The sequence below is a fragment of the Anabrus simplex genome, chromosome 3, assembly GCF_040414725.1.
Source record: "Anabrus simplex isolate iqAnaSimp1 chromosome 3, ASM4041472v1, whole genome shotgun sequence".
In the NCBI taxonomy this organism is placed as follows: domain Eukaryota; kingdom Metazoa; phylum Arthropoda; class Insecta; order Orthoptera; family Tettigoniidae; genus Anabrus; species Anabrus simplex.
In genome coordinates this window covers 417,681,667-417,709,078 of record NC_090267.1, presented here as the reverse complement: position 1 = coordinate 417,709,078, position 27,412 = coordinate 417,681,667, and the positions used below count along the sequence as shown (strand labels likewise).

Here is a 27,412-nt window from a genome sequence, read left to right as displayed (position 1 = left end):
CGTATTAATTTTTAGGCTACATTTAGTTTTTCAGTTATTGTCACAAAAGCATTCTCCAGTACTAGGTTAGGTGCAGCCACGTGCAGTTGAGGACATGTTCACGTGTTTTTGATGAGCAGTGGGCATTGCCATTGGATGACAACAAGGTTGGTGAGCTCATTGTTTATTGGAGAACTTTGTGGCGACCATTCACTGAAGTACTCTACCGGCTTCCAGACTGGCATATTAAAGTCAACATGACCTTGCCGTCTATCTTGACTGCGTTTCCAAGGCAGGTAGGTTCCTTTCATTGACTGAAACACACGCGTCCCGAGATAGAGATGCATGGAGAGGAACCGTTTGAAATTAATTTCATTGTTTAGCTGTAATTAATGTAAAACGTTTCAAGTTCGAACATGGAGGCTATATGAAGATCATTGGTAACTGTAACTGTCCGCACCTTACACTCAAATGTCTTGTGTTGAAACTTATCTGTTGCTTTGTTCATATCGGTTTTGACATCTGTCCTACACTTAAAATTTCTTGAAGATGATTTTATATTGCTATCTCGTTTACTGCGACTTTGTTGGATAATAATAATATCTATATCTTTATGGATCAGAGACGCTAATTTTGAACAGGAAAGCACATATTGAAAACATTGAGAAAAAGGAATGCAAAATCATAAGAAAAATTCTAGGTCCAAAACTCGCCGACGGACAATGCTAACTTAGAGGCAGACAGGAAATGAGACAATACACAAACATTCACAGTGACATTAGAAAACGGAACTATTGGACATATTAAAAGAATGCATCCAGACAGACTTACCGAAAAAGTAGTCGAGTTCTATGAAAACAGGAGTAAAGCTAAAACAAACACAATGAAATGGATTGGCGAAATCAAAGCAGATTTGAAACAGGCAGGAATTACACCAGCAGATGTCTAAAACAGGGTAATCTTCAGATTCAAAATTCACAAATGGCAAGTTGACAAAGAGGAAATCCAAAAGAAGACTACGTAGAACAGCCTGCTCTGAAGACAGAAAGGAAGCCCATAATAAAAATGAAAGAAATATGGGCACAAAGGAAGGCAAATGCGTTCTAAGCCCACTGTCGGCAGCCCTGAAGATGGGTTTCCGTGGTTTGTCATTTTCACACCAGGCTGTACCTTAATTAAGGCCGCGGCCGATTCCTTCCAACTCCTGTACGCCTCTAAGTACTTCACGTAGTCTTAACAGTCTTATTCGCACTAAGGTTAAGAAGAATCAGCCACCTAGTTTAATTCTAGACCTCTTAACCTTCGATCATTGAAAACTGGGCATAATCCTCTTCGCCTTCGTCTCCCCCTGCTTTTCTTACCCTCCGTGGCAGAGTCCATTATTCTCGTAGATCATTCGCCTAACTTGATCCTAATACCGAAGCCGGTTAATGCGCATAGCTTCATCCATAGAGTTCATTACAGTATTTGTGTCTTCATTCGTCGCTGTGAGAAGGGGTGCCTGAAAAGATCTGCACCACATCTAAACGAGGAGACGAATTTAAAAATCTCGTCATTGCGAGTGTCCTACTGCGAATGTTCCCACCTGCTTGTACCAGCAATTTTCGCGCTACTTTTATGTCTGTTAATTCCAATAATAATAATAATAATAATAATAATAATAATAATAATAATAATAATAATAATATAAGGTAAGCGTGTATTCTGCCCGAAGGCAGGTCCGAACCTCCGCAGAGGTGTGCCTGAGCCGGAGTTTACGTACGGTAGGGTGGCCAGTCCCCTTCCGCTCCTCCATTCCCTTACCCCATCCAGATCTTGACCACGTCCAATGTTGCTTAACTTCGGAGATCTCACTGGATCCAGCGTTTCAACACGGCTATGGCCGTTAATAATAATAATAATAATAATAATAATAATAATAATAATAATAATAATAATAATAATAATAATGTTGTTCTTTTACGTCCCACTTACTACTTTTGCGGTTTTCGGATATGCCGAAGTGCCGGAATTTTGTCCCACAGTAGTTATTTTACGTGCCAGTAAATCTGCCGACACGAGGCTAACGTATTTGAACATCTTGAAATACCACCGGACTGAGTCAGGATCGAACCTGCCAAGTTGGGGTCAGAAGGCCAGCGCCTCAACCGACTGACCCACTCAGCCCGGCTGTTATTCGTTTGGTAACCGTTCTAACTACTAATGGTCGTTACGGATGCTGAGGTGTCTTGAATTTTTCTCGCAGTTCCTGTAACGACACGGAACTATTGGATTTAAATGTCCTGAAATGCCACTAACCACAACTGGAATCAAATTGGTAAAGAAGTCCACCGCCTGACTGATTGCAGCGTACGGAAGAAAAAAGAACGTAGTGGTAAAAGCTTGTACTAAACACAGATTCACCGAGCTCGATAGCTGCAGTCGCTTAAGTGCGGCCAGTATCCAGTATTCGGGAGATAGTAGGTTCGAACCCCACTGTCGGCAGCCCTGAAAATGGTTTTCCGTGGTTTCCCATTTTCACACCAGGCAAATGCTGGGGCTGTACCTTAATTAAGGCCACGGCCGCTTCCTTCCTACTCCCTGCCCTTCGCTGTCCCATCGTCGCCATAAGACCAATCTGTGTCGGCGCGACGTAAAGCAAAAAAAAAAAAAAACCAGATTCATTAGAACTAAATTAGTTTGAAAACTATTATAAAACCGTGTCATGGACGATGTTCTTTAATGTCGTAAGGAAGAAAGCTATTCCCCCTTAAGCAGCATATTGTGCAAAAATCTATGGAGTACTGAAGGAGGGTGTCGTCCTTGACCCGCCGCATATCTTTGCAAGATTGGATATCCCTGGCTGGAGAAAAGACGTGTTCTTCATTAGTAGCTATTTACAAAACGTGCTTTTGCAATGGCGTTCCTATTCTGTCTCGTGTTGACTTTCTAAAACTCGGAGACAAATCGCACACGGAAGCCAGGGAGAATTTGAAAACCGTTTAACGCTGACCTCTCAAGAAGTGCCTACCTCGTTTTCTGCTTCACTTTCTGTAGAATCTCTACCAACACCCGGAACTGTTTTCGCTATATTTCAGCTGTTGACCCCAGATTTAAAGTTGTACTCTCCTTTATACATATTGAGGTAATGTATGGCTGGAAAATGACGTCAACCTGAAAACCGGCTGGGGAATTTAATGCAGTGGAGTTGTTTCATTAATTATGCCGTGGAGACTATTCATATCCAGCGATTCACGGTAATCTCCTGTCCTTATTTCCCTTTCCCACTGAGAGACAATATCTCGGTTCAACGAAAAAAAAAAAAAATGGTGTGTAGCTTTTAGTGCCGGGAGTGTCCGAGGACATGTTCGGCTCGCCAAATGCAGGTCATTTGATTTGACTCCTGTAGGCAACCTGCGCGTCGTGATGAGGATGAAATTATGATGAAGACAACACATACACCCAGCCCCGTGCCAGCGAAATTAACCAATGATGGTTAAAATTCTCGACCCTGCCAGGAATCGAAACCGGGACCCCTGTGACCAAAGGCCAGCACGCTAACCATTTAGCCATGGAGCCGGACTCGGGTCAACGAAGAGAAATGTAAAAGGAACTTCATTAAATCATTCCAAAGACAAGTAATCTTTCTCCGAATTTTCTCACCAGGCAAGTGTTCGGGCTACACCTTAATCAGGGCCAAGGTCGATTCCTTCCCACTCCTAGCCCTTTCCTATCCCACCGTCGCCATAAGACCGATCTGTGTCGGTGCGACGTAAAGCAAATTGTAATTGTACTTCAAACTTACGAATTATCCTGAGTTCATCCAGCTTTCACTCCCGTAAACAAAATTGATCTACTGTTGATCGCAACTGAGAACTCACTGCATTAGCTTTACTGCACCTTCATTTATTCTCACTTGCTACACTTCCATCCCGAAAGAATACACATTCTTAATACTTAAAATCACCCACCTGTTCCAGCTTTGAATTCCCAACTTGACATTCTTACCTAATGGCAGCACTTTAATCTTTGAAAGGATAATTTTCATATCATACTCACTGCACCTAATTTTAAGTTCCAGGATATGAGACTGCAGGCTTTCGGCACAATCTGCCACTAAAACCAAATCGACGGCATAGGCCAACTTGTTCACTACATTTTCGCCTAACTGAATCCCTCCCTGCCACTTTATACCTTTCAGTAGAACATCCATATAAACTATGAACAACAAACGTGAAAAAATACAGACTTGTCTAACTCCCTGTAGGTATCTTGAACCAATAACTTATTCTACCATCAATTCTCACTGCTGTTCAATTGTCAGTTTTCCTGTTTTATAAAATCATGAAAATTCCTGAGCTTTAATCGGGTAATAGATTGGTGATGTAGTGTGTGCGAGTGTGGTTTGTAAGACGCAGCTTGATGTTTTGTGTCTGTTGATTTTGTCATCGTAAGTATGGAAGTGAGACTGCTTACGCATGTTATCTCTTAGAATACCAACAATAACATTTGCCGGGCTGAATGGCTGAGACGGTTGAGGTGCCTTCTGATCCGAATTTGGCAGATTTGATCCTGGCTCAGTCCGATGGTATTTGAAGATGCTCAAATTCGTCAGCCGCGTGTCGATAGATTTACTGGCACGTACAAAAGTCGCTGTTGGACTAAATTCCGGCATATCTGCGTCTCCGAAAACCGCAGAAGTAGTTCGTAGGACGTAAAGCCAATAATATGATTATTTAAAATAACTTTTGACTGATAATTACCCCCATATAAATGACAGTCTACTATTATTACAATAATTAGCGCAGTGTATTGACTGTTGGCTTTCGATCCGAACGGCCAGTATTTTATTTAATTAATTATGCCGCGTGTCTTTCAAACTATGGTAACAGAACCAGGGTGCCTAAGAGCATCCGGTTTTACACCACCCAGACAAATGTAATTTTAAAAATTCCAGGCCGAGTGGCCAAGACGGTAGAGAACTGGTTCACTCAGTCCAAGTTGCAGGTCAGTTCGGTGATACTTGAAAACTCTCAGATATGCCCGCCACGTGTCGTTAGCTTTACAGTTACATAAAATAACTCCCGTGGGACAAAATTTCGGCACCTCGGATTCTTCGAAAATTGTGAAGGAAGTTAGTGGGATATAAAACTGTTATTTTTATTATTTCAAATAATTTCCATTTATAAATTCTAAAGAAAATGACTTCCTGTTTCTGTTACCGTACTTTGAAAGACACGCGGCATCATTAATTAAACAAGATACAGTCGAAACCATTTATAACATCGCTTTTAAGGGCGTATTGGATATAACGGCGAAATCTTACGATCCCGTCTAAATCCTATACAAACACTGTACAGTATTTAAAAATCGCTTATTACGACATCGCTTATTGCGACATATCGTACAAAACTACGTATTTTGATCATATCTTCAGATAAATGTATCTGCTATAAAACGTCCAATGTTGATTTTTGTTAGTTACGTATTTGGGGATTGTTGACAACAATGTAACGCTTATTATTGTAGATTTCAAATCACTCTGTTAAATAGTCGAGGCAGGTATCACTGTGAAGATGACGAAAATGAAGAAAATTAGGAATTATAAAATGAGGATACCGCTATCTCTGGTTTCTCCAAGATGAACGATCACCGTTTTTGGAACATGTGCCACTCCTTTACTGCTGCAGAATGTGGTTTCAACATGGCGGAACTCCACCGCACGCGGCGGTGGTCATCCGGAACCATCTTCATGCGACGTATCCTGATAAATGTATAGGAAGGGCAGGACCTGTCCCCTGGCCCGCCAGATCGCCGGATCTTACACTCCTGGATTTTTTCTGTGGGGCCATGTAAAACAACTGGTGTATGCACAGGAGGCGGCCAATCCTTGTCACCTTAGACACCTCATCACAACGCGAAGGAAATGGGTGTATCACACTGAACGATTTCTACAAGTTGGAAGGACAGAGAGGAAAGAAGTATCTTTTCGAAGAAAAATCTTTAAAAATATCAAGTGAGTCAGATCATCTGAGAACGAATATATTGAAGAATCTTTACTTAGATGGTTTAAGCAGCAAAGAACAAATAATGTGCCGATCAGTGGATCTGTTCTTCAAGCGAAATTCAATTAAATTCCTCTCAGTCCCTCTCCACAAATACTGTACCGTAATGTAAATACAGTACGTATTTCAGGTACGGTACGTTTTTGGAGTTTTACCTTCATTCTTTTAATTAACCATGTAAGTGTGAAGCCTAAAACTTGCAGATATGACAGTTTTAGGAAGTAAAAAAGAACCGGTTTGTGCGACTATGAGCTATATCAACCTACAGTAGATTGGTGGTCCCTTCGTGATCGTTATAACGGATTTCGACTGTAGTGTATTTTATTACGCGATTAACCTACAATGACGTAAGCCACATTACCTAGTTCAGCGTGGAATCCTAACAACATACGAGACTATTTCATTTCGGAAATGACCGAGATTCGAATCATAACTACGTTGGTGTGAAGCCAGTGCTGAAGGCGCTTGGTCGTCATACTTGTCACTTACAAAACCTGGATTGATGTTATGACGGCACATTGGTATGTATTTTCGTAATAGATCGGCTCTGCTTTTAACATTGACCTACATTACTTGTAAGGTTAGCTAGCTAAAGGACTTTCCTCGAGTTACATTGTCAAAAACTGTTCGTGCTATTAGTGACCCTCAGGATGGTGAGATACTGCTAGGCTATTTATCATACTAAGGAAGTTGGTCACCTTTCTTGTCTCGATGTCTTAAGACAGGGGCACACGCATCAATTCATCATTGTCCTAATGTATAATTTATGGATATGAACTTGAAACAGAGCATATCAAAAGGCTGAGTTTGTCATCGTCTCTGCAGAGAAGGCTATTCGCTGCTTGACCCCTTAATACAAGAGTCTTCATCAACAGAAGGTCATGACTGCAAGAAATGATGCAATCTTGGATTTCATTAGTTGTTATTGTAATCATCTACGTTGGTGACTTGTTAATCCTCTTTATTATATAATTTTGAACCCGAATCACTCCGAAATAATGCTGGTTGTTCTGTTTGATTACCACTATCCTACACCCAGTTAGGTTCAGACATTTCTACAGAGTCTACAACACATTATCGAACACATTCTATGTAGTACAAATACTCGAAAATGGTGTATCGCCTCCGACGAAGAGGTAGTGGTGGTGATCATGGCCTGGTGCTGGTCTTTTTCTAGTAAACCTGCACTAGCCACGAAGCCGAACACACTATGCAGAATATGGTTCAAGAAATTGAAACTAACTCGCAGATACCTTTCATATTTATTTTTTTATTTTTTGGTATTGGCTTTACGTTGCACCGACGCAGATAGGTCTTACGGCGACGATGGGACAGGAAAGACCGAGCTCGATAGTTGCAGTCGCTTAAGTGCGGCCAGTATCCAGTATTCGGGAGATAGTAGGTTCGAATCCCACTGTCCCCTTTCCTCTCCCATCGTCGCCATAAGACCTATCTGTGTCAGTGCGACGTAAAGCAACTAGCAAAAAAAAAAAAAAAAAAAAAGACAGAAAAGGGCTAGGAGTGGGAAGGAAGCGGCCTTGGCCTTAATTAAGGTACATCCCCAGCATTTGCCTGGTGTGAAAATGGGAAACCACAGAAAACCATCTTCAGGGCTGCCGACAGCCTTTCATTTTTAATAAGAATGCGTCTGGGGCATGGATTCTATTAGTCATCTACACAGGATCAATATCCCACTTGAACCACATCATACTGTTATGTAAGAAGTACTCCCAACAACAGAACCATCTGTCATCAAAGTATGAAGGCTTTCACGGCCGGTGTCAACATAATAAAATTCTTTCGGGCTATTATGCCGTGGTCCACTCCTCTCATTCCTTCCAGACATTTTGACTACTGCTGCGGTAGTCATCTTCTGTGGCGTCGTCTAGGTACTCTCTCCTGTATCCCGCTGGCGAGTTGAAACGTCTGGAAGGAATGAGAGGAGTGGACCACGGCATAATAGCCCGGGAGATTTGTATTACAGTATATAGAACCATCTTGTACTCTTCTTTGGTGAAGTTAAATACCCCACTAGCCTGTTACCAAACCTAACTCCACATTATGCGCTATAATTTGCCAATATTTACCATACTATAATATTACTTTATAAGATATGACTTTTTCTTTTCAACCACGAAATGTATGTACCATAATATGGTTTGGCATAATAGCAGGCTTCATAGCCTGAGCCCCGCCATGTACAGAAAGACATTAATAAAATAAATAAATAAATAAATAAATAAATAAATAAATAAATAAATAAATAAATGTATGCTCACTCTGTAACCGCCATTAGGAAAAAAAGAAGAAAAAAACACACTATGCAGTTTGTGTCCGGTGAATTAGGCCAGTGGTATTCAAACATTTTGGTTGGCGTACCCGCCAAATCCAGTTGTTTTACCTTCGTACACCCAAAGTACGAGTATTTGTGGTTATACCAGAAATAATTGTTGTTGGTTGCCAAATAATATTAACTATAAACATCATATTCCACAGCCTATTCCGCTTGCTCAGGGTCTCTGCACGCACTGAGGCATGAGAGAGCTGTGGCCGCTCTGCATTTGCAATATATTCGGAGGAATCCTACACATGCATTTGAGTGTGGGAAAATTTCAAAAAATAATTCAACTCATTTCAGGGCTCTGTGCCATGGCAATTACCAACAGTTCGTCATGGAAGAATACATTGAACAAAGAAGAAATGAACTGGATATCTTATTCTTTTTTTTTGTTTTTTTGCTTTACGTCGCACCGACACAAATAGGTCTTATGGTGACGATGGGACAGGGAAGGACTAGGAGTGGTAAGGAAGCGGCCGTGGCCTTAATTAAGGTACAGCCCCAGCATTTGCCTGGTGTGAAAATGGGAAACAACGGAAAACCATCTTCAGGGCTGCCTACAGTGGAGTTCGAACCCACTATCTCCCGGATGCGAGCTCACAGCTGCGCGACTCTAACCGCACGGCCAACTCGCCCGCTTATCTCTAATTCAACAGGATGATTTGTATCTGTAATTTGTGTATGACTTAATTTATTATTATTATTATTATTATTATTATTATTATTATTATTATTATTATTATTATTATTATTATTATTATTATTATTTACTGCTCCGTAGCTAAATGGTTAGCGTGCTGGCCTTTGGTCACAGGGGTCCCGGGTTTGATTCCCGGCAGGGTCGGGAATTTTAACCATCATTGGTTCATTTCATTGGCACGGGGCTGGGTGTATGCGCCTTCATCATAATTTCATCCTCATCACGACGCGCAGGTCGCCTACGGGAGTCAGATCAAAAGACTTGCACCTGGCGAGCCGAATTTGTCCTAGGACACTCCCAACACTAAAATCCATACGCCATTTAATTTATTATTATTATTACTATTATTATTATTGGGATAACAATCATAATCACAATCGTGGACTGTTTTCAACAAATGAATCCCTATTAAAACTAGTACGTGTGATCTAAATTCCTTTCCTATTTTGTACCATGCCTCGTGCCACATTTACTGATTTCTATAACTATAGTTAATCGAGCCTATGTCATACAGATTCTCATGCACCCGCACCAATTCAATTAACATTCCTTCCATATCCTAAAAGAAACTGCTTCTATTCGCACTTCACGTCGCCAGATATGTGCAAGAGCAGAAAATTGTGCTCCGCGTGAAGAGCGCTGTCACCAGATTCTACGTCACAATGACGTTAGCCGACGTCAACAGCCGTGACATAAGTGCAGTGTGATCATTCTACATTTCATACAGTGTGGAAAAGGCATAGCACATCTTTCTTGACAGGTTCGATTGCGTCACGGTACGCGCGAACTCACGTGAAGTGACAGCAATGTGTTTCCGCCTTTAAGGTCGCACGCCCTTCCTGACACCACGGCCCACCCAAGGCCATGGCCCACCCCAGCTACCATACGGTTACCAGGATGACAGGCAAGCAGGTAATCCAGTACATCACTCTGTTCCCCAATAATAATAAAAATAATAATAATAATAATAATAATAATAATAATAATAATAATAATAATAATAATAATAATAATAATAACAGAAGAAACCCAAAAGTGAGCGGTCAACAATGGCCGGAGAGCTGTTCTTGGCAATTCCATCGCTTAACGATTGCCCAGTGATGCGACAATTGGAGTCTTCTCTTCCCTTCTCAAGCAACGCGGCAAGCCTTCACAAGACAGATGGAGAGAAACGTTGTTTCCTCTTGAGTGGAATTACGACATTTTCATTGCCTACCCACGATATATATACGGGTATATATTTTTTTATACATCGTTATGCCCTACTCAGGAGCACGGTTGAACTTGCTTAGCTGATGTGTTGGCCTTCTTTTCCTCCCAAAATCTCTTCATCCTCTCGCTGAGCTTCTCCATTCGTTCTTCTGTCCAAGTTATAGTAGCTCTGGTGTTGGGTTTGTCTACAAATTGGTGATTGTCGATTTTGGTTCTGAATTTACATCTGTCCTGTACAATGTCTTCTGAGATGTTGATTTCCTGGAGATCTGTTTCAATTTCACGAAGCCAGCTGTCTTTGGTTTTTAATGAAAGGGCCAGGTTGAGAATTCTTTTAGTTAGCCTGTTAGTGTTCATTCTGATAATGTGTCCATAAAATTTGAATCGTCTTTTCCGAAAAGTGTGAGAATTTCCTTTCTGAATGACAATATATCTCTTCGTATGATTTTTTTTCCTCCACATTCCATCTATACAAACTGGGCCAAAAAATTTCGTAAAATTTTCCTTTCTTGTTTCTCAATGTCTTTGGTTAAAGATCCGCCACCAATGATTAAGGTTTCTGAGGCTTATAACGCTTCAGGTTTGATCACTGTATCATAGTGTCTGTTTTGCATTCCGAGATATTGATTTTTTATTATACCTGTTCCAAGTGATCCTGTATGCTTTCTGTAATTTGGAAATTCTTTCTTTATTTGCTTCGCGGTTTAAACCAGAGGGCTGGATAATTTCTCCCAAATATTTAAATTGGTTAACTTGAATAATTTTGCCGAATTTAGTTATCATAGGTTGTCCATCTAAGTATCGCGAGGCTCCTTCCATGTACTGAGTTTATACGGGTAAAATTATTAATGCAAAAATTACTATCGTACCATACCTATTTCCTTTACGTGCTATGTTCATTAGTGCTCTAGAATGGGGATTATCGAGCTCGCCTCTGTAACCAGACGTAATAAAGCATCTGAATTTAACATACATATTATGTTCCCAAGATCTGGCTGTATCAATTTGGCCAACCCTGATATGAAGCCAAAGTAGAAGAAACTTTCAAGATGTTTACGTGCGTTAAATATGGTGCTGAGTTCTGCTTCACTGAAGGCATTTAAGAAATGTGGTTGGGGTCACGCAAACAGCGAATCAGGTAGAGGGTCGAGGTCAAGGACATCACGCATTTCGTGGCTTTCGAACTGCCGCGAGCGACAGCGCTAAACAGGTATCTTCTCCAAGGTTGGTTTTGGCGTGGGCGGGGGCAGGCTCTTGTCCCCGGCATCACTCGATGGGAAACATTTTCATTCCTTTTGCTAGCTTTGTCACACTAATGCAGGCAAGTTTATCGCTGACGGTGGAATGGGGAAGTGGCGATGGTGGTGGTGATTATTGTTTTAAGAGGAATACAACTAGGCAAACCTAGTATAATCAGAGAGAAATAAAATGGAAGGTATCCGACAGTTCGAAAAATGAAACTATCGGCCAAAGGAACACAATGGCCACGTGAAAATGAACGACTCCCTAGACCTCGCAGCCTAATACTAATACCGTTTTGGTCGGAAAAGAACAAGAGTTGACCAAGGGAGGTCGGATAGAATGGATGAAAGTGAGGAGCCTGGCACAAGTAAATAGAAGCAATACCAGGACATAGCTAAGGGTCCCGTGGACCCCAACCCACCCTCCCTGGGGTCCCTTTAGTCGCCTCTTACGACAGGCAGGAGATACCGTGGGTGTTATTCTACCGCCCCTACCCACAAGGGGGTGGAATGGGGAAGCTGGGATAAGAAACGGTAAGACTGGAGAAGTAGGGACCTTAGCCTTAAGTTATAGCTTCAGGTCTCTCCTGATAATTATGAGAATGGGGAAAACATGGAAACTATATTGAGTGCTACTGACGGTAAGGTTCGAGCCTACCATTTCTCGAATGTAAGTTTAAATATACATTAGTAATAGCTCTCGTACAACAACTCGAAACAGAGGGTAAAACAGTCACCCTACTCTGAATCAGTGTTGCCAGATCTATTGATTTTTTTGAGTAGAACTTTTTAAACCATCTAGTGCTCTACTGTATTTTTACTGGAATCTCTCATGGCATATTTTCAAAAAATATCATTTCAGGCAGTAATAGGAATGGTAGTCAGCAATACAGTGGCTGTGTGGTTTAGGTCACGTAGCTATTAGCTTGCATTCGGGAAGTGGTGGGTTCGAACCCCATTGTCGACAGCCCTGAAGATGGTTTTCCGTGGTTTTCCACTTTCACACCAGGCAGATGCTGGGGCTTTACCTTTATTAAAGCCATGATTGCTTCCCCCCCAACTCCTAGCCCTTTCCTACCCCATCTTCGCCCTAAGACGTATCTGTGTCGGTGCGATGTAAAACAGATAGTTAAAAATTCCATTTCACTGTCGTAACAAGAAGGATAAGCCTCTTTATCCTTAATTAGTTCATTACATTCTGGTGTTGTTTTAGATATTGCAACTCGTACTTTCTTTTTCATCTTCAGTTTAGCTCTATTATTTCTACTGCAGGAAAGTCGCATTCACAAACTTAAGTCGTAGAGAATTGAATCACTGCACCGAGTGGGGCAAAGCTTATATTAATTTACTGGGCTTCCTAATAGAAAATATATAAACTAATAAATAAGACAGCAGATTAACACCAACCCGTAATAACTGTTTATGTAGGCCCCAGTAAAAGTATTAAGCTCATGCGTATATGGTCATTTTTTTCATTTCTAACTGAGCAGGTACGCAACAATATCCTTGCTGCGGTGCCCTTGCCAAAGTTCTCCTACTTGAGAACCATTGGCCTGGGGAAAAATATCTTCATCACTTTGGCATTCTCCTTGAGCCGTATTGAAAGTTGTTTCTGTTTGTTGAGAGCAAATACAAGAGAGTCCCAGGGCGAAAACTATACCCTTCTATTCATCTGTTTCCGCGACGTGCCCATGAGTTAGAAAACCTCCATCACGTACACTGGAGGGGGGAGAAGCAATCTGTCATGGAGGAGAAAAATTTACCACCATGTCAGGGATGAAACCCCTCTTAGCTAAACTGTTAAAAATATCTAATTTTCGGGCTTGGGGTAAATTTAGAAGAAGAATAATTTAAATTTAGAGAGGGTGGAAATTAATTCATTCTTTAATTAATTCCTGAAGATAGTTTTCTGTGGTTTCCCATGTTCACATCAGGCAAATGATGGGGCTGTACCTTAATTAAGGCTACGGCCGCTTCCTTCCAACTCCTAGGCCTTTCCTATCCCATCGTCGCCATAAGACCTATCTCTGGCGGTGCGACGTAAAGCAGCTAGCAACAATTTATTTATTTATTTATTTATTTATTTATTTATTTATTTATTTATTACAGTATTTATTTATTTATTTATTTATTTATTTATTTATTTATTTATTTATTTATTTATTTATTTATTTATTTATTTATTTATTTATTTATTTATTTATTTATGTATGTATTTATTTGACTTTTTTCAAGTGGCTAAGTTACGGAGCCTGGCCCTCCCCTCTTACACTTTTCTGCAGATACGTTAACTTATAATTTAGCAGAATTGCATAATGCTAACTCTCTCATATATATGACATAATAAAAATAATATACTGTACATTAACCAATATGAAATAATATTGCTAAAAAGCAAACACACTGTAATTGCACATATACTCAATTATCAGCTAGGTCTAGATATACAAGATAAATACTTAGTCTATCGCCACTCACACACTCGCTTGTACAGGACACACGTCAGTCGGTAGCTTTCAACAGGTCATCTCGGCAACATCTCTTGAATTTAGTTTTTATTGAGTAAGCCTTGTTTTTCTTTGTTCTTGTGTTTCAATTATGGAAAGCTACCCATTAGGATTACGGGCTTCTCTGAAACTTCCCACTTGGATTATAAGCTTACTTAGATCAATACTCTGTTGGTTTGTCTTTGCCGGCAGATTGGAGCCTTTTTAAGAAAAAGAAATGCAAGATAAAAATTACTCCTCGTGTACGATGTTGCAAGCTCGAGGCTATGAGAAGTAGTCTTGGCGGGATTTTATATCGTAGAAAGACACGCTGTCACATGGGATCTTGAAACTGGCCTCTTACACTTTCAAGGCCTCTGGCTGTTACAACTGGTTTGCATTTTCCATTCGAGATCAAAACAAAACGTAACTATATGATTTAGTATTCTACGACCGTAGGTTAAAAAAAAGAAGGAAAAACAGCCTCTGTAATGTATGGTTGCCCGGGTTGCACTAATTTTCATTTCATGACAACAAGTACTGCCTGTCCACCGGGCAGCTGGCCGCGCGATTAGGGGCGCGCAGCTGTGAGCTTGCATTCCGGAGACATTGGGCAGCCCTGAAGATAGCTTTCCGTGATTTCCCATTTTTACACCAGGCAAATGCTGGGGCTATACCCTAATTAAGGCCACGGCCGCTTCCTTCCCACTCCTAGCCCTTTCCTATCCCATCGTCGCCATAAGACTTACCTGTGTCGGTGCGACGGAAAGCAAATTATCCACTTCTCTTTCAGTGCTAGTACCTGCTATTACGTGTGGTAGTCGTTATAGTTAAAAGTTCTATTTGTATTTATGACTCCTCACAATAACCCCCCACAACATTAAGTTTTTCATTTTTTTTTAATTTTGCTTTATCGAGTTCTGACGTATTATGTTGGATATATATTTTTTAAAGTGGAAAATCAAAAAATATTAACAAATGATAAAATACCATGGAAAAAGGATACATCTCGTATCTAAATTTACGGGTTATAGCCTGTACCCTGTGAAATTGTACTGAATCAATGACTTTTGTTCAAATAATATTTGAACTTTTGTTTTAATTTTGGAGCTTCGGGGAATATAGTGGGTTTCTGGTTCGTAGGATGAATGATAACTTAAATTTTATCAATGAACATACAAAAAATCTAATAAAGAAGAGAACACATAACACAGAGTAAGATACATTTTAATGCTGAGGATACATTAAGATTAAAACTAAACATCTAAAATATATCTAGAAGATTATAAAATTTCCTAATATTTATTGTTTAATTTGGTGAAAATTCACTTAGATGACTTCATACGTGTAAAAGGACCGGTATTTAATTTGTGTGAGTTTTGACACTACTTTGTTGTATTTCATATAGTTTAGCCCTCTTGGCCATCTAAGGCTTCGCCCAAATTGTTAAAAATCACCTCTAAGGACTAACTTCAGAAAACTCTTCATGGTTAAACATACATTCATTATTCAAGTGTTATGGTATACATTTATCACATTTAGGCAGCCTATCATTGTAAGAAGTACAAATAAATAAATTTTAAAAATTTGTGATTCGGAGGCAGTGACAGGAAACGACTTACTGCGCTTTACCGTAAGATGCTGTGGAACCTGAAAGATGTTAATAATAATGTTATTGACTTTACGTCCCACTAACTACTTTTACGGTTTTCGGAGACGCCGAAGTGCCAGAATGTAGTCCCGGAGGAGTTATATTACGTGCCAGTAAATCTACCGACACGAGGCTGTCGTATTTGAGCACCTTCAAATACCACCGCACTGAGCCAGGATCGAAACTGCCAACTGGGGTCCAGAAGGCAAGCGCCCAACCATCTGAGCCACTCAGCCCGGCCTGAAGGATGTAGGCTGTAAACCTACTATCCCAGTCATGCTCTTGACTAATATGAACAGAGGATCGCAGGTTCGATTCCCGCTCCGAGTTGAAATTTTAACCGTGTCTGATCAGTTCCTTTAGTTCAGGGATTGGGTGCTTGTGTTCTTCTTAACACTTATCTTTATTTACATACAACCCATCACACTACAAACCACCATTGAAACTCGCAGTAGTTAAACACATCCCTCCACATAGGGTTGGAGTCAGAAAAGGCACCCGGCCGTAAAACTGGGCTAAATTCATGCACCGCCGAGCTGAGTAGCTCAGACGGTGGAGCGCTCGCCTTCTGAGTCCAACTTGGCAGGTTCGATCCTAGCTCAGTCCAGTGGTATACGAAGGTGCTCAAATACGTCAGCTTCATGTCGGTAGATTTACTGGCACCTAAAAGAACTCCTTCGGGACAAAATTCCGGCACTTCGGCGTCTCCGAAAACCGAAAAAGTAGTTGGTAGGACATAAAAACCAGTAACATTAATATTATTAAATTCATACAAAGTGCAGACCCCAGGTAGTTGGGTAAAAGGCCACGAAGAAGAATAACAAGAAGAATAAGAAGATCCTCGTCGGGGATTTATTTTTCAGCCAATCACTCTTTTGTGTCGGAAAGTGTAAAACTGTGCAAGAATCCCCTCAGTCTGACTTGCGCAGAAGTAATATGATAATCAGTTGGAGCTTTGCGGTCCCCACACACGTCTTTCAAGGTGTGGGGCATCTGGAGGGCAGGGTCATGGAAATCTCAACCTTGACTAGATTTCAACTAATTCTGCTTCCATGTGCAAGTGGAGTGTTTTGATTTGTCGGAATCCTGTGGGTTTATGTTAGCACCCGCAGTCCAAGTAATTAATTTACATATCGCCGAAGGTACTAATGCTAACATCGGCTGAAGCTGAATATGCTCATCTCGGTGCCCTTGTAACAGTTATCGTTACCAATTTGTGAGACGTTGTGTCCTTATCCTAGTTTAAGTATTGGTTACAATGATAATTAGTCCATTTCATTGCCACAACACATGATTGACTTGTTTCTTGAATCATTAGCCGTTTGTAGCTCCTGGCTCGCGTAGCGATTTGGCTAGCCATAATACATTACCAGTTTTCCCACTCATTTCATGCAATTCAGTAGAGGTAGGAGATATACAGGGTGAACTGAAATGCGCGCACTCGGGCGTCGCAGCGCGATTTCTCATATGCCAGCAATAAAAAAAGTGTATCTCTGAAAAGTTCGTCTTGCGAGGATATCCGGCAGAAAGAGGACGTTGAAGCGTGGCAATCTGGCAACATTGTAACCACATGTAGGGAAACTACCTCTGTCAGCACATATTAGTTGTGATGTACAGTTGGTGAAGTGGATAGAGTTTTGTGTTAACATGCAGGAGGTCGAGGGGTCGATCCTGGGTTGAGGCGTATGTTTTTTTATTTCGTAAATGTAGTCCAGGTGGTATGGTATCTGGCGTCTTAATCGTTAACAGCGATTGCAGCGGGTCCTCTAGAAACCATTTGCCCTTACATACTCCTCAACCCAGGATCGACCCCTCGACCTCCTGCATGCCAACCCAAAACTCTATCCACTGCACTAACTGTACAGCACGACGAATATGTGCTGACAGAGGTAGTTACCCTACATGCGGTTACAGTGTTGCCAGATTGCCACTCTTCAACGTCATTTTTCTGCCGGATATACTCCCCAGGACGTACTTTTTGAGACATTTTTTTATTGCTGGCATGTGAGGAGTCGTGCTTCGACGCCCGAGTGCGCGAATTTCGGTTCATTCTGTATAGTCAAGACGTTACGGTTGTGCCAAGAAGCAAGGTCAGTACAGGACACAGTAACTCTTAACTGTGGACTTGTGGACAGGTGTCTTCAAATCGCACCATCATCGGCTCTAAATTGTACAAATTTGTTTATCCATGTTAGCTTTAGGTACATACATCGATCGCTGATTGATTCTTTCTCAGTTCTTTCTCTTAACTCGCTGACCTATTTAAGTTAATGGCTTGTTTGAAGATTCTTAGCTGCTGTGCTTACGGTTGAACGTTCATATCCTACAAACATCAGTTGGTATTCCAGAATGAATGAAGCACAGAACACAGAAGTCTTGTCAACTGCACTAATATTGAACACGCCGATTTAGACAAAAAATTGAGAATCAATAAATGGCTGCCGTGAACGATATCCTAGATAGCATAGCAAAAAATTCAGTCACTCCTTTGTCTGTATCGTATTTGAAAGAGGCAACGCGATACTTTAAATGAAAAATTCACTAGCTTCTAATCAACGTTGCTGTGGTTCCAATCCCAATCAAAGCATGTGGAAGTCACGTCTTTGAATTCCTCGTTAAATTGTCGGTTTTGTATGTAGCTTATGGCCAAAAGGTCAGCAGTATCGTAAAACTGAAAGATTACTGTAATACTTGGAAGGATTATAAGCATTTATGTTATTTTTGTCTGATTCGCCAAGCTTTCAGCCCTGTTAAGTTTTTTCTTGCTAGCGAACGAGAGCGCTTTGGCGGAGACTGTTCATCTGCATCTGCATTCATACACAGTGTATTATAAGTTATTGCTTGAGCCGGTCTGAGTGGCTCGAAAAGTAGACCACTGGCCTTCTGAGCCCAAGTTGGTGAGTTCGATCCCGGCCCAGCCCAGCCCACTTGTGTTTGAAGACTCTCAGATACGCCAATCTTCTGTCGGTAGATTTACTGGCACGTAAAAGAACTATTATAGGACGAAACCCCCGATTCTTCGGCGTCTTCGAAATCCCTTAAACGTAGTTAGTCGGACGTAAATTATTATTATTATTATTATTATTATTATTATTATTATTATTATTATTATTATTATTATTATTATTATTATTATTATTTATTGAGCCTCCATGTCTCAGGTGGCAGCGCGCCCGCCTCTCATCGCTGGGTTCCATGGCTCAGATCCCGGTTCCTCCACGTGAGATTTGTGTGGGACAGGTTTTTCTCCGGGTATTCCGGTTTTCCCCGTCATCTTTCATTCCAGCAACACTCCCCAATTTCATTTTATCGGTCAAGTCGTTAATCATTGTTCCAGAGGAGTGAGACAGGCTTCGGCAGAAGCACAATTTCTGTCCTCACCGCCAGATGGGGGCTTCATTCATTCCATTCCTAACCCGGTCGAATGACTGGATACAGGCTGTGGATTATTATTATTATTATTATTATTATTATTATTATTATTATTATTATTATTATTATTATTATTATTTTTATTATATGACTTACTACGAATGGAAATTTTGTTCATTAATTAGGTCTATTCAATTACTGAAGCAGAAAGACGACTGTGTGGTAGTACAGTGTATTAAAACGAGTGTAGGGGGAGGAGATTATAACATTACCACTTGGGGTTAATTTTAACTGAAAGGTTAGGTTTAATGGCCTTAGTAAACTTGTTCCAAAGGCATTTCCAATATGAGACAAAAAACTGTTTTACTTAGGTTTGTGTAAAGGAAGTAAATTGAGCCAGTATTTCAGCCTTGAATGTAGAGTGTAGATCTAATCTTCTTAAATATAGACATATTAATTAGCATAACCTTTATTAAGATATTTTAGTTCCTGGTTGTCAGCTTAGACTCGTGTTCAGACACGCTGATACCCTATACTCACTGATGTTGTATACTTCGGAACTTACAGATCAGAGGACACATTTGAGGCAACTATCAGATCCTCTACAACAGGTATTTGGGGCATAATTTTTCAGCTCTTTCAAATTAACGCGGTTTGCAATCAGCCTTTTACATTGAAGCATCTAAACATTTTCAGAATTGTAATTTATTCGGATGATGTGCCATAAATACTGGAATGAAGATATCTTAAGATCACTAACTCATTTGTTGTCGGTCTGAATGGCTCAGATGGTACAAGGGTACCCTTTTGAACTCAAGTTGGCGGGTTAAATCACGGCTCAAACCGTGGTATTTGACGGTGCTCAAATGCGTATGCCTCGTGTCGTTAGATTTGCAAAAACGTACGAGCTCTTCCGCGAGACAAACTTCCTGGCACATTGCTCCATCCAAAACCCGCATAATTCGTTAGCGGGACGTAAAACTAATACGTAGGTACATATATATTCATTTCAGCGTTCAGTCTGCAAGCCTATGTGAATTAACTACGCCTCTCCACAATCCTCTGATTCCAGCCAGCCGTCTGGCCGTGTTTATTTCCACGCCTCGGATCCTTAAATCATTAAAGAGAATCTTAATAATCGTCGCTTTGGTCTCCTACTTTTACCCTCCGTGGCAGAGTCCATAATTCTCTTAGGTAACCTATCCTCTTCCATTCGCTTCACATTACCCCACCACCGAAGCCGGTTTATACGTACAGCTTCATCCATCGAGCTCTTTACTAACTTATTCTATATCTCATCATTTCGAATACCCTCCTGCCATTGTTCCCACCAGCGTGTACCTGCAGTCATTCTCGCTTCTTTCATGCCCGTTGCTTCAAATTCAAAACTAATAAGATATCCAGAGTCGACCCAGCTTTCACTCCCGTAGAGATAAGTAGGCCTGAGAACAGACTATGTAGACATAGTTTCGTCCAGGAGCTGACTTCCTTCCTAGAGAATACCGTTGATAATTAAAAGGAACAACCTATTGTGCAGCAAGCAAGAGTCTTGATCTTAGAATTCTCATTCTCAAATGTCATGTCATTCAAACATGTCTTCATGGAATGGAAGGATTGGGCTATCAACACACAGCGACTACAAAAAAAAAAAAAAAAAAAAAAGAACTAGTGTCTTTTGAAATATTGTGTGCGCACGCTTCTTATCTCGTGGACCGAAAAGATCAGGAATGCTGTAGTGATGGGAAGGGTGAATAAAAGAACAGAGGTTCTCCTTTCCGCTCAGGGCTCGTGAACTTGTATATCTCGGTCGTATTATGAGGGGGAGAAAAGTATAAACTCTTGCAGTTGTTACTCCATGGTAGGACTGCAGGTAAACGTGCACCTAGGAGAAATCGCATATAATAGCTTGGAAAACTACGGGGTTGGTACGGCAAAAATACGAGTTTATTTTTGGAAATGGTAAAATCGAAAATTGAGTATGGCAACCTTCAACCGCCAACCATCGATAGGAGAAGGCACCTTGAAAATTATTATTATTATTATTATTATTATTATTATTATTATTATTACTGTGAGTTCAAGTGATCGTCGGAAAATGATTAAGTCCCCGAATGTATGCTAGATCAACCTTAGAGATGGACCATGCTATGAGACATTTATCTTTGCTATTTAATATTCGGAAGTTTATTTATACATTGTCAATGAAAGAATGCGCTCCTGTGGTTTTAAACGAGTTTAACATATTACGTTTGTTACAATATTGCCCTAAATAGTGCTTGTCACTTAGAACTGTCACTTGGTAAATTGTGTATTGATGAGGGCATATTAAAGAGTAAGCAAAATACATATTTAATTACGAAAGACCATAGCAGAATATTTATATTTCTCACGATTCGTTGCTGATGGAAGAAACTTTGGTGGTTGGACTTAAATTGAAACCGAGAAAAATAATACCTATCTAGGGGTGTTACAGCTCGGTAATATAGGCCTAGTCACCAGCCTCACGGTGTGGTTCGAATTCTGGCACCCTCTCTGAATGGCGGGCGCAGACGAAGAATACACCCACGGTATCTCCTGCCTGTCGTAAGAGGCGACTGAAAGGTGCGACCAAGGGATGCTGAGTTTTGACCCGTAAGACTACCTGTGATTAGTACCATCACGCGAGGTACACCATCAGTCGACTTTCCTTGCGATTAGTACCACCATGTGAGGAATACCATGGGTCTGTGGGTGGATAACTTTCGGTTTACAGTACTCGTGTATAGTATCCGCTACTATGACGGAGGCTCCTCTCTGTCCAGGTTCGTGTGGAACACCCCAAGGAGATAAAAAAAAACGCTATCCTCATTGGGGTGTTTCGATATCTGGTTGTGGACATCATGGGTCTGCGTTTCGGGGAACACCACGGGTCCGGGCGTTGCCTGTGATTCGTACCACTATATGTATACGAGCGACGCCGTGGGTCTGTGTTGCCTGTGATTAGCAGCCACAATGTGAGGAACACCACGGCTTGTCTATGAGTGGCGCCGTTATGTGAGAAACATCATAGGTCTGCGTTACCTGTGTGCAGTACATTATTTGTGATTAGTTCCGCTACATGAGAAATACCATGGTTCTGCTTTACTAACGATAAGTACCATTATGAGGGGCCGTTAACCTTAATTTTGGACCCCTTTAGACAACAAGGATCATCGATTCAGGATTGTGCTTTGGAAGCAGCACCTTGGTCAGTATATACCATTGTTTTAAGTTCATAATCATTTTTCATCGTCATCTTTTTGAGTTGTAGTCATTGGATTGATTTTTTAATTATTTTAACTTTTAATATTGCGATTTGAATCCGCTGATTGTTTTAAATTCATATTTATCCATTCATTCTTCATCATCAAGTTTTGAATTCTGGTCAGTAGATGAAGTTTCGAATTTTAAATTGTCATTACATTTCGTCTCATTTCGTACAGTTAGGAGCTGATGACCTAGATGTTAGGCTCCACTAAACAACAAACTTCTTCATCATCATCATCATCATCATCATCATCATCATATCTCGGCCAATTTTGAAAGATGTTTCTAAAGTCTAATGGCTTATAGACCTAACATTAAAATGCAAAAATACCAGTTTTTATGTTTACTGAAGTTGTCACAATTGAGTGCACTGATCATAAATATGACTCTCTCATTACAGGATTGTTCAACCCCTGCTGTTGGGCAAACTGATACAATACTTCTCAGAAGGGGCTACCATGACTCTGAATGAAGCTTACATGTACGCTGGTGGAATGGTCGGTACTGTCTACTTCCTTATCTGCTTCCAGCACCACTACACCATGGGTACCGCCTACATCGGTATGCGAATCAGAATCGCCTGCTGTTCTCTGCTGTACCGTAAGGTAAGCACTGTCAGAACAGTAGATAATAATTAATTCCTTTTTGGTGTAAGTTTTCTTCCACACCTTGATGAAGTCTTAGGTTTGATCTGTGTGTCACATTTTTACGACTGGATGCCCTTTCCGATACCAACCCTATGTGGAGATATGAATCCACATATTACGTGTTCTTGTTGTGGTTCATACTGGTACGTTGTGTGTATATGAAGATGTGTATATTAAGACGAACACAAATATCCTGTCCCTGAGCTAAAATACTTGACCTGGCTGGGAAGCGAACCCTAGTCCAAAGGCCAGCTTTCAGCCACGGAATCAGATTGACACACTCTTTCTGATTTGGTGGATATTATCTCCATCCCTTCTAGAGGATCACGATATTGGATACCCCTCCCTGCCCAGAAGACCTGGAGAAATAGCCGACTTGAACCATATCCCACTGTCATGTAAGAAGTACTCCCAACAGCAGAACTATATGTACTCTTCTCTAGTGAAGTTAAATACCCCACTGCCAACCTCAATTGTTATCCTCTTACCAAAGCTAACTCAACAAATAAGCACTGTAATTTTTCAATATTTATCAGACTTCACTATTAATTTATAAGCTATGATTCCTTTTCAACCATGAAGATCTATGAATGTTTCCTCTCTCGCTGTGTACGTAAATACTGGCCGCATGCTTTTGAGGCCGAACGCTATTAGTAATTTAAAAACAAAATCACTTCTAGAGAACTTCTGAGGCACAGTTCACAATTTTATTATAAAATCCTGTTCTGATAGTGGTTGGGGAACTTAACTGCTCATGTATAGGGCCCGGATTCATATGCACTAAAAATTCGAAAATATGCACGCTCATATGCACTAAAAATGTTGTAAATATGCACGAAAACACACACTAAAAATAAAATACAATTACCAGACGCATTATTTAATTTTAATTCAGTGTTCAATTGATAAAAATGTTTAATTACGTAAAAAATAATGCATGCCAGTAAGTACCAACAGTTTTTAAATATTTTCAGGAGTCAGCAACTTTCTGTTGTCGGCCAGAATTAATTTATACGCTGAAAATGATCGTTCTACGTCGACGGACGTAAATGGGTAACACTTGAACACTGACACTGACTGCTCGGAACATTCTTCTGGCAAAAATTTACGCATTTTTACAGTTTAATCAGGTGGAACACTGCAGCAGACGAAGAGCAAGTTAACAGATGAACGCACTTGTTTAAGCAAATCTCGGGATGCTACTGTAAGGAGAAGGAAAGAGTAATGTCAGAAAGAAGGAAATAGTTATTGTGAAAAGCGTCATCCGTCTACCTGCTTGTATTGCTGAAAGCTTTTTCCTTTATCAGAGAAGGCTTCTCATGTTGCCAAAGGATGTACAATATACAAAGTTCATTATATTTTTCATTTCGTTCAGAAATCTTAGATAATCGAGCACACATAAGAGAGAAAAAAATGTCAGCAAGCTCGATAGCTGCAGTCGCTTAAGTGCGGCCAGTATCCAGTAATCGGGAGATAGTGGGTTCGAGCCCCACTGTCGGCAGCCCTGAAGATGGTTTTCCGTGGTTTCCCATTTTCACACCAGGCAAATGCCGGGGCTGTACCTTAAGGCCACGGCCGCTTCCTTCCAATTCCTAGGCCTTTCCTATCCCGTCGTCGCCATAAGACATATCTGTGTCGGTGCGACTTAAAGCAAATAGCAAAAAAAAAAAAAAAAAAAATGTCCGAACGCTCAAAATATGCAGTAACGTTCAAAATATACATTGGCATATGCGCATATGCATTTTTTTAAATCCGGGCCCAATTAATGTATTATTCTTTCTTTTCCGCTCGTTCCGAGACCCTTTCAGTTGTCACATCGCCTCGTTCTTTGCGAATTATACTAATATGGCAAGAAATTTGCAAACCATATGTCCATTGTACACATTGACAAGGAACCCTTCATAATTCGAGGACAGGAAAGCACATCGCATTTGGTATAACAACGCATAGTTGAGAGCATAAAATGATGAAACAACATTTTCAGCTTCTTCAGGACAATCCTATTTGTATGGTATGATTCTGCGAAGGCCTTCCAGAATTGCTCCCTTTTTAAAAAAAACGGCAACATAGCGCATGAAAAACTTTATTGGCACCCGATACAGCAATTGTTGAGCTATTTTTCGACATAATCGCCACCAGAAGCGAGACACTTGTGATATCTTGGGATCAAATTTTGTATGCTGGTGGTGTAGAAGTCTGCCGCCTGGGAATGGAACCAGTGTGTGACATTCGTCTTCAGCTCTCCGTCTGTGTGAAAATGTTGACAGGACAGGAATATCTTGAGGTGGAAGAAAAAATGAAAACCACTGGGAGTAAGATCAGGACTGTATGGCGGATGATCAAAGACTTCCCAGCACAACTCCTGCAGAACAGTTGCCGAGCCGGATGTAGGCGAGCATTGCCATGGATCAGCACAACACCTGCATTGAACATTCCACGCCTCTTGCTTTGAATGGCCTACTGCAATTTCCGTAGACACGTTATTACAGACCGAACCTCGCAGGTGGTGGGAGAAAGAATGCCAGCCGCCATTTCGAGCCACTGCTGCTGCGCTGCTGATACCAGACAGGACTTGTCCGGAAATACGTTTCCCGAAAAAAATGAAAATCCACAGCCTGTTTCCAGTCATTCGACCGGGTCAGGAAGAGAATGGATAAAGCCCCCACCTAGCGGCGAGGATAGAAATTATGCCGGCTGCCGAAGTCTGTCGCACTACCCTTGGGCAATTATTAATGACTGACAGATGAAATGAATTGAAATTGGAGAGTGTTGCTCAAATGAATGACAGGGAAAACTGGAGTACACGGAGAAAACTCTGCCCCACCTCCTCTTTGTCCAGCACAAATCTCACATGGGGTGACCGGGATATGAACCACGGAACCCAGAGGTGAGAGGCCGGCGCGCTGCCGCTTGAACCACGGAGGCTCCACGTTTACTATCCAAGCAAAGAAATAGGGAAATTTAATTTTTGGATGGCCTACGTATTTGCATTCTTCAAGTGCAGCTATACATTTGATCGTCCTGAATTATTTAAAACACCAAAGGAGTTTGCTTATGATTTAGGAAGAGTGAATCGTTCCACATACGCTCCTCATGGTGCAAGTTAAAAGCCTGCTTCGATCATTTTGTGAGCTGCAGTAGCAAAGGCGCTCGGAAGCAATTGAGGCGCTACCTGACTACAGATATCGAACAGCCAATAGAAGGAAATCGCAAGATTAAATTTATGTCCGGCTCCATGACTAAGTGGTTAGCGTGCTGGCCTTTGGCCACAGGGGTCCCGGGTTCGATTTCCATCATTGGTTAGTTTCGCTGGCACGGGGGCTGGGTGTATGTGTCGTCTTTACCATCATTTTATCCTCATTACGACGCGCAGGTCTCCTATGGACGACAAATCAAAAGACCTGCACCTGGCGAGCCGAACATGTCCTTGGACACTCCCGGCATTAAAAGCTATACGCCATTTCATTCTTTTATTAAATTTGTGAAATACATTGGTCATATTTTTATATACATGCTTCATTGAATTGCTTATCTTGCTTCATGGATCAATGGTTAGCGTGCTGGTCTTTGATCCAGGAAGTCCCGGGTTTGATGCCCGGTCGGTTCACTGGTTAATTTCTCTGGTCGGTGGATTGGGTGTTTGTACTTCCTTCAACATTAAAATTCACCTTAGGTAGGGTCCCATCCTAACAGACGCGCAGGTCACCTCGTCAACTCGAAAGACCTGCACCAGGCATCACCGGAGGTCATTTATATGTTTAATGACTGCTAGATGGTGACAAATGTCATTGCACATGTAGCACGGTCTCTGAGTAATGACATAGCCACTGGCGAGGCAAGTAGCACCCTGCCTCCAAAGCCAGACAACTTCATGGCTTCTGAACAGGGGTCACGGAAGGGCAGGAAGTTACCCACATACTGTTCACGCAAGATGTGAAGACAAATGAGACATGCCTCGTTCTTGTTTCCAGCTCTTGTCCTTGGAAGTGCGTGTTGATCCCATTTGTTGTTGGCAATTAAGCATAAACATTCACTACTCAATAAATGAAGACAATAAGTTTAAAGCTTAAAGACACATTTTCTGTAGTCACGCTCTAGAACACCACCATATTGAGTTTAACACTCCAAAATTAATTGGATGATGTCGCAACAGGAACTTGTCAATTATTTGAAAATTTTAAAAACGTGAAGAGAGATGTGATTTCCAAAACCGAGAGGTGTACTCTTAAGATATTGAAATATTTTATCAGTAAAGTAAAATAAGAAAATTCGAATTTTTCTTGGTGCACACAATATTTAAAACTTAATATGTTGTTTTGATACCAGTAAACAATTACGTCGTACGCGAGTTTTGTTTAGTTATATTGTAGTCAGTTTGTTAGCAAATTTCTTCAGAAAAATGAAAATCCTCGGCCTGTTTCCAGTCATTGGAGGATAGGAATTTTGCCAGCTGCCGA

General features: G+C 40.9%; 1 protein-coding gene across 2 annotated transcripts in view; it reads left to right on the top strand.

Moving 5' to 3' along the window:
* LOC136866449 (ATP-binding cassette sub-family C member 4) overlaps positions 1-27,412 on the top strand; it is a 431,945-nt gene that overhangs the window by 275,945 nt on the left and 128,588 nt on the right. For both annotated transcript variants that reach the window (XM_067143403.2, XM_067143404.2), the window contains one exon: positions 22,709-22,913. In XM_067143403.2, coding sequence (XP_066999504.1) covers positions 22,709-22,913 — 205 coding nt within the window. The remainder of the gene's footprint in view (positions 1-22,708; positions 22,914-27,412) is intronic.